Genomic DNA, 8,549 nt, shown 5'->3' with positions numbered 1-8,549 from the left:
TGAAACTTGAGCATGTTATGTGTATAGCAACAAGCCAACAAAAAGCATTAAGACCACGAAGAAAAAAGAAACACACACACACACACACACACACACACACACACATACACACACTGGAAATCGGAAAACCTTAAGACGAATGCTAGCCAGGTCGAGGTGGTACATGCCTGTAATCCCAGCAACTCTGGGGGCTGAGGTAGGAGGATTGCAAGTTCAAAGTCAGCCTCAGCAACTTAGCAAGACCCTGTCTCAAAATTAAATTTAAAAAAAGGGCTTGGAGGGCTGGTGTTGTGGCCCAGTATAGAGTGCTCGCCTAGCACGTGTGAGGTCCTGGGTTCGATCCTCAGCACCACATAAAACAAAATAAATAAATAAATAAAATAAAGGTATTTGTGTCCAACTGCAACTAAAAAATAAAATATTAAAAAGGGGGGTGGGGTGGGGGTGGGATGGGGTTGGGCAGGGATGTAGCTCCGTGGTTAAGCGCCCCTGGGTTCAATCCCTGGTACCAAAATCGCCTGAGTAAAAGGACTCATCCTAGTTGTGGTGATTGCTGATCATCCTCCTCTTAATCTGCTGCAAGGGCAAGGGACATGCCCCACTCCCAGCTCTGGGTTCACACATTTTAAAATCACTGTGTTTAAAACCAAGCAAGCCACCAGCTGCACTCAAGGAATCACACCTTGTTTCTCGTTCACCTTCAGGCTGAATTTCGGCATGGAGGCTCTCACAGCTTTAACCAACCAGCAACCTGCCCACACTATGGGCCAAGGCTGTGGCTCAGAGACTGCAGGTCTGTCGTTGGCTGGTCCAGACCACACTGGTACTTGGACTGGTTGCAATGAACCCTCCCAACACCCACGCATAATCACAGATCTTGAAGGTTCTGGGTTTAAAAATAAGAATCCCAGGGCTGGAGGCATAGCTCAGTGGTAGAGCATTTGCCTAGCTCTGCCTGACCCTGGCTGGGTTCCATGCCCCTCACCACCAAAATAAAACATGGATAAACAAATAAAATAAGAATAGGGAGATTCAGAGTGTAATAGAAAAATAATTTCAGAATTTAGAGAGCATGTATTACTTTTAGTAAATTTGATCTAGCTATTTCAATACTGGGTACCTTCATTTCTGTATTTAAATAATTCCAAGCATGGGAAATGGTTTTTAATTAAATTAAATTAATTATTATTTTTAGTTGTAGATGGACACAATACCTTTATTGTGTTTATGTGGTGCTGGGGATTGAACCCAGTGCCTCACATGTGTAAGGCAAGTGCTCTACCACTGGGCCACAACCCCAGCTCCGGGGGAATGTTTTTAAAAGTTTGAATGAAGTATGTTTATTTAAATCAGCTTTTGACCCCTCTCCACCGCATACACACCTTTTATGTGTAAGTGTGTCTGTGTGTAGAAATGCGCGCAGTCACACCCGCATGTGCACACACTCACACTAGGGTGCACGGTGCTGCGTGCGCACAGTCACACTAGCCTGTGCACTCACACTAGTGAGTGTGGCGCTGTGAATTGAACCCAGGGCCTCACACATGCTGGGAATGTGCTCTAGTGCTGAGCTACAATCTCCAGTCCTTAAGAGAAAAGAAAAGAGAAGAGAAGAGAACAGAAGAGAAGAGAAGAGAAAGAAAGAAAGAAGAAAGAAAGAAAGAAAGAAAGAAAGAAAGAAAGAAAGAAAGAAAGAAAGAAAGAAAGAAAGAAAAATTTAAAAAGATTTTTTTTGAGACAGTGTTTTGCTAAATTGCCCAGTTTGGCTGCACACTCAGCCATATACCTGCCCCAGCCTCCAGAGTAGCTGGGATTACCACAGATGTGCACCACCACACCCAGCTGCTTCTACCGTTTATCTGGTGCCACATCGTACATGTACATAAAGTACCTCTGGATAATTCTACCCCACGCCCCTGGGGGAATCAGAGTTAAATGCCATTATTACGAAAATAAATGTGACCTGACTCATCCTTACAACGGGTGACCTAGGAGTAAAAATGACAAAAATGAGCATATAGTAAAAACGATTAAGTGCAGAACCATTCAATGAAACCCACTATTTTCCTGGGAACACATTTCACCACAGACATATAGTAAAGCAGAGGTGACAACGTTTAACTTAGCAAATAATGCTTTCAGAATCAGCAGGATGCCCTCCACCCCCAGCTTTGGCAGTGCTTACAGGTCTTTTAGGCCGAGTGGTGGCTCTGAAAAGAGCCTTTGGGGTTGACGGCTCAGGGCGTCTGGAGGTGGCTCACTTGCGGCTGATGTGCCTGAGGAGGGCCATGGTGCCCTCAGACACCGCGTGTTTGTTGATCTCCCCGGGCAGCAGGAGGCGCACAGCCGTCTGGATCTCTCTGGAGGTGATGGTCGACCGATGATTCTGGCGGGCCAGGCGGCCGGCCTCGCTGGCGATGCGCTCGAACATGTCCTTAATGAACGAGTCCATCACGTTCACCGCCATCTGGGAAAGGCTGAGACCCACGTGGACTTGCTTCAGCACCCTGGGGAAAAAGGTGGCGAAACTGTCTTCGCGTCCTGGCATACGGCGGCGGCTGCGGCACTTTGGCTTCTTCTGCTTCTGGGTTGTCCGATCGGCATTCTCAGGCTCCTGGGGACTGAGGCACTCCTCAGGAGACTTGTCACAGGTTGGCTCAGCCATTGCTCAAGCACTTGCCAATAGCTGGTTAGAACAGACAATGGCGCCTGCTGAGCGGGCTGTTGCACTTATATTTGCTCTATTGCCCCACGTGATGGGTCAACTCGATTTCTAACTGGATGACATGCCTTGACCAGAGCCTGTCAGTAAGCCACATGGGGGCACTCAACGTAACCGCACAATCTGCTTCTCAGCATAGCACCCACCAATCACAGCAGGTACTTGATGTGATTGGATGGCAAGGCTCTCGGCATAATATCCACCAATCAATGTGCGTGCTCAGTGTGATTGGTGAGTCCTTCTGCTCATCATACCATAGGCCAATCATAGTGGGGACTCACTGGGCTCAGAGAGTCCTACCACTTGGCTTCACTTAGACCATTAGCAGTGGACATCTGGCATCGCAAAAGCTTTCTGTTGCATCTACTGGTGAAAAGTTGGAAGACAACCCAAGAACAAAAGATCAGCCCACTCTAAACAACAATAAACCATTGCTTGAACTAGAAATTCTACAGACATTGCCTAGAGTCACTCCTCTGGGATCTGAACTTGTATTACTTGACGTCATTAGCTATCAAGTAGCCAGAGCTGAAATTTGTACACTGTGGGATGTTGATGTCTTCTAAGATAATTCACAGTGTGGTATTAGCTATGGTTGCCATCCAATCACATCAAGTACCTGCTGTGATTGGTGGGTGCTATGCTGAGAAGCAGATTGTGCGGTTACGTTGAGTGCCCCCATGTGGCTTACTGACAGGCTCTGGTCAAGGCATGTCATCCAGTTAGAAATCGAGTTGACCCATCACGTGGGGCAATAGAGCAAATATAAGTGCAACAGCCCGCTCAGCAGGCGCCATTGTCTGTTCTAACCAGCTATTGGCAAGTGCTTGAGCAATGGCTGAGCCAACCTGTGACAAGTCTCCTGAGGAGTGCCTCAGTCCCCAGGAGCCTGAGAATGCCGATCGGACAACCCAGAAGCAGAAGAAGCCAAAGTGCCGCAGCCGCCGCCGTATGCCAGGACGCGAAGACAGTTTCGCCACCTTTTTCCCCAGGGTGCTGAAGCAAGTCCACGTGGGTCTCAGCCTTTCCCAGATGGCGGTGAACGTGATGGACTCGTTCATTAAGGACATGTTCGAGCGCATCGCCAGCGAGGCCGGCCGCCTGGCCCGCCAGAATCATCGGTCGACCATCACCTCCAGAGAGATCCAGACGGCTGTGCGCCTCCTGCTGCCCGGGGAGATCAACAAACACGCGGTGTCTGAGGGCACCATGGCCCTCCTCAGGCACATCAGCCGCAAGTGAGCCACCTCCAGACGCCCTGAGCCGTCAACCCCAAAGGCTCTTTTCAGAGCCACCACTCGGCCTAAAAGACCTGTAAGCACTGCCAAAGCTGGGGGTGGAGGGCATCCTGCTGATTCTGAAAGCATTATTTGCTAAGTTAAACGTTGTCACCTCTGCTTTACTATATGTCTGTGGTGAAATGTGTTCCCAGGAAAATAGTGGGTTTCATTGAATGGTTCTGCACTTAATCGTTTTTACTATATGCTCATTTTTGTCATTTTTACTCCTAGGTCACCCGTTGTAAGGATGAGTCAGGTCACATTTATTTTCGTAATAATGGCATTTAACTCTGATTCCCCCAGGGGCGTGGGGTAGAATTATCCAGAGGTACTTTATGTACATGTACGATGTGGCACCAGATAAACGGTAGAAGCAGCTGGGTGTGGTGGTGCACATCTGTGGTAATCCCAGCTACTCTGGAGGCTGGGGCAGGTATATGGCTGAGTGTGCAGCCAAACTGGGCAATTTAGCAAAACACTGTCTCAAAAAAAATCTTTTTAAATTTTTCTTTCTTTCTTTCTTTCTTTCTTTCTTTCTTTCTTTCTTTCTTTCTTTCTTTCTTTCTTTCTTCTTTCTTTCTTTCTCTTCTCTTCTCTTCTGTTCTCTTCTCTTCTCTTTTCTTTTCTCTTAAGGACTGGAGATTGTAGCTCAGCACTAGAGCACATTCCCAGCATGTGTGAGGCCCTGGGTTCAATTCACAGCGCCACACTCACTAGTGTGAGTGCACAGGCTAGTGTGACTGTGCGCACGCAGCACCGTGCACCCTAGTGTGAGTGTGTGCACATGCGGGTGTGACTGCGCGCATTTCTACACACAGACACACTTACACATAAAAGGTGTGTATGCGGTGGAGAGGGGTCAAAAGCTGATTTAAATAAACATACTTCATTCAAACTTTTAAAAAACATTCCCCCGGAGCTGGGGTTGTGGCCCAGTGGTAGAGCACTTGCCTTACACATGTGAGGCACTGGGTTCAATCCCCAGCACCACATAAACACAATAAAGGTATTGTGTCCATCTACAACTAAAAAATAATAATTAATTTAATTTAATTAAAAACCATTTCCCATGCTTGGAATTATTTAAATACAGAAATGAAGGTACCCAGTATTGAAATAGCTAGATCAAATTTACTAAAAGTAATACATGCTCTCTAAATTCTGAAATTATTTTTCTATTACACTCTGAATCTCCCTATTCTTATTTTATTTGTTTATCCATGTTTTATTTTGGTGGTGAGGGGCATGGAACCCAGCCAGGGTCAGGCAGAGCTAGGCAAATGCTCTACCACTGAGCTATGCCTCCAGCCCTGGGATTCTTATTTTTAAACCCAGAACCTTCAAGATCTGTGATTATGCGTGGGTGTTGGGAGGGTTCATTGCAACCAGTCCAAGTACCAGTGTGGTCTGGACCAGCCAACGACAGACCTGCAGTCTCTGAGCCACAGCCTTGGCCCATAGTGTGGGCAGGTTGCTGGTTGGTTAAAGCTGTGAGAGCCTCCATGCCGAAATTCAGCCTGAAGGTGGACGAGAAACAAGGTGTGATTCCTTGAGTGCAGCTGGTGGCTTGCTTGGTTTTAAACACAGTGATTTTAAAATGTGTGAACCCAGAGCTGGGAGTGGGGCATGTCCCTTGCCCTTGCAGCAGATTAAGAGGAGGATGATCAGCAATCACCACAACTAGGATGAGTCCTTTTACTCAGGCGATTTTGGTACCAGGGATTGAACCCAGGGGCGCTTAACCACGGAGCTACATCCCTGCCCAACCCCATCCCACCCCCACCCCACCCCCCTTTTTAATATTTTATTTTTTAGTTGCAGTTGGACACAAATACCTTTATTTATTTATTTATTTATTTTGTTTTATGTGGTGCTGAGGATCGAACCCAGGACCTCACACGTGCTAGGCGAGCACTCTATACTGGGCCACAACACCAGCCCTCCAAGCCCTTTTTTTAAATTTAATTTTGAGACAGGGTCTTGCTAAGTTGCTGAGGCTGACTTTGAACTTGCAATCCTCCTACCTCAGCCCCCAGAGTTGCTGGGATTACAGGCATGTACCACCTCGACCTGGCTAGCATTCGTCTTAAGGTTTTCCGATTTCCAGTGTGTGTATGTGTGTGTGTGTGTGTGTGTGTGTGTGTGTGTTTCTTTTTTTCTTCGTGGTCTTAATGCTTTTTGTTGGCTTGTTGCTATACACATAACATGCTCAAGTTTCAATCTATGGGGGATTTTCTGTTTGCTTTTTCTTTTAACTTTATTTTATTTATTTATTTTTACGTGGTGCTGAGGGTGGAACTCAGCGCCTCGCACGTGGTAGGCCAGCGCACCAGCCCTCCCGGGTCTCTATAAGTTGCTTAGGGCCTTGCTAAGTTGCTGAGGCTGACTTTGAACTTGTGATCCTCCTGCCTCAGCCTCCAGAGTCGCTGGGATTACAGGCATGTACCACTGTGTCCCGGTTAGCGTTTGTCTTAATGTTTTCCAATTTCCATTGTGTGTGTGTGTTTCCTTCGGGGTCTTAATGCTTTTTGCTGGCTTTTTGCTATACACATGGCATGGCTCAAGTTTCAATCTCCTGGGGATTTTCTGGCGTTTGTTGTTGTTGTTGTGTTGTTGTTTTTTTAATCTTTATTTTATTTATTTATTTTTATGTGGTGCTGAGGATGGAACTCAGCGACTCCCATGTGCTAGTCAAGCACTGAGCCACAATCCCAGCCCCGATTTTCTGTTTGTTTTAAATTTCATTTCTAGCTTTGTGCAATTAGTTCAAAAGAAGGTAGTGCATTTTTAAATGATTCTGCATTTCACCACTTTATCAAATAGTCATTTATGTCAGTTATAGTCTTAGGTCACTTTTTAAAAAATTGTTTTCTGTTGTTGTTGCAGGTAGACACACTACCTTTATGTTATTTATTTATTTTTTATTTGGTGCTGAAGATTGAACCCAGCACCACACACATGCTAGGCAAGCACTCTACCACTGAGCCAGAACTCCAGCCCCTTAGGTCATTTTTTATTAGGACCAGTCAGGTCAAAGTTATTTTTGTAATAATGTCTTTCAGAATTTCCATTCTCATTCTCCATAAAGGAGTCAGAGGAATAATCCAGAAGGTCAGCATGTGTGATAATGCAACATATAAAATGAACAATTTGACATAAAACCCACACCTGTCCAATTCAGTGTTTCCAAATATCCCTCATACAGAATTCTTGTAACTACATAGAGTAGCTCCAAAATAGAGTAGGGAAATAGCTAAATAAAAATTTCAAGAAGCATTTCCCTTTTCCAGCTCCCTGGACTCTGAATCGGTGTTTAGAATCATTGGGATTTATCTGATTCTACTGTTTACTACTGATAATCTTTCAACTTTAAAAACACAAACATTTATTGCATGCAATTATGCATCTCTTGTGTGAAGGGAGCTTCCAGTAAGAACAGTGATGCCAAGAAGGGACCTGCAGCCAATGAGGCACAGCCATTGGCCCGATGTGTGGGGAGGTGAACCTGGCTAAGCCAGGCACAACCTTCCTGTGATATGCAGCTTGTAGATTAAGGGGAATGGGACTGAAATTTGTTGCTTTTGTTGTTGTTGTTGTTGTTGTTGTTCTATGACTTGGTGATCTTCATGGCGTTTTAAAAATAGAAGTACAAATACAGACCCGGGAGTGGGATATTTCCCTACCCCTTGCATCTAATAGGAGCAGTATGGTCTGCCATTAATAAAAGAATTAAGAGGATTACTTTCCCTTAAGTGATCTGAATGTTAATATTCATTTTAATGTTCATGCATTTGAAGTTCCTTTGTGTTTTCTTCTTGGTCCCAGCAGCCATTTGGTTCATTTGGTTCATTTTTCTATAAATGTACTGCTGAATTTTAAAGCATTTGGGGATCTTCTAATTACTATTCTTTAAAAATATTCGTTCCTACCTGACTTTATTTGCAGAGAAAGAACATACTCTGGATTTCAGTCCTAAGAAATGTATTACAGTTTTCTTTAATGCCCAATATTTGATTATTTTTGTGAAGTGTTTCATTTGTACATCTTTTAAAATGTTGTAAACAACCCTCAAAGTATGCACACAACTTTTAAGGATGTCAGTCTTAGACAAACAACGAGACAAAATCTGGGTGAATTGCCAATATCAAAACATTTCTTGAGCGCATCAGGGGAGGAAGAAGACCCTTCCATGGATTCTTCTGTTTGACAAGGCCATCCTGGCTCGTGGGGAAAATACCATGAGGGGGGCAATTTCACCTCCAGGGCTCCACCTGGGGTCTGTAGTGACAGGATATAGTTACAAATGAGTCCTCTCGTCAGGATTAGTACTACTTCTTATTCAGGAAAATTAGAGCAATCTTACGAAAAAATCTGAATAAAGGTGCTTGATGCACAGGAAGCCCAAGAAAAGCTACCCTGAAATCAAACTCAAGTGGATCCCGGGTGGTGACTCCCACAACAACTCTGGATGCTGAAGGAGCCATGTACTTTTTTTTTTTTTTCTTGTGGAATGGTGAAAGAAAGAGGGGGTGGGGAGCGAGGGGAAG

The 8,549-nt window shown here is 45.0% G+C and overlaps 2 protein-coding genes across 2 annotated transcripts; one reads left to right on the top strand and one right to left on the bottom strand.

Moving 5' to 3' along the window:
- Positions 1-2,257: 2,257 nt before the first annotated feature.
- Positions 2,258-2,665, bottom strand: LOC143638622 (putative histone H2B 4). Its single transcript, XM_077106472.1, has one exon. The coding sequence runs from the start codon at positions 2,663-2,665 to the stop codon at positions 2,258-2,260; it is 408 nt and encodes a 135-aa protein (XP_076962587.1).
- Positions 2,666-3,556: 891 nt separating this feature from the next.
- On the top strand, positions 3,557-3,964 carry LOC143638621 (putative histone H2B 4). Its single transcript, XM_077106471.1, has one exon. The coding sequence runs from the start codon at positions 3,557-3,559 to the stop codon at positions 3,962-3,964; it is 408 nt and encodes a 135-aa protein (XP_076962586.1).
- Positions 3,965-8,549: the final 4,585 nt, after the last annotated feature.

The sequence above is a fragment of the Callospermophilus lateralis genome, chromosome X (genome assembly GCF_048772815.1).
Source record: "Callospermophilus lateralis isolate mCalLat2 chromosome X, mCalLat2.hap1, whole genome shotgun sequence".
Lineage (NCBI taxonomy): Eukaryota > Metazoa > Chordata > Mammalia > Rodentia > Sciuridae > Callospermophilus > Callospermophilus lateralis.
Note: the sequence above shows the minus strand (reverse complement) of the source record. Positions and strands in the feature narration are given on the sequence as shown.

Bases quoted from the DNA above. Each gene is read 5' to 3' on its own strand.
- LOC143638621 (XM_077106471.1), top strand. From the start codon at position 3,557: ATGGCTGAGCCAACCTGTGACAAGTCTCCTGAGGAGTGCCTCAGTCCC.
- LOC143638622 (XM_077106472.1), bottom strand. From the start codon at position 2,665: ATGGCTGAGCCAACCTGTGACAAGTCTCCTGAGGAGTGCCTCAGTCCC.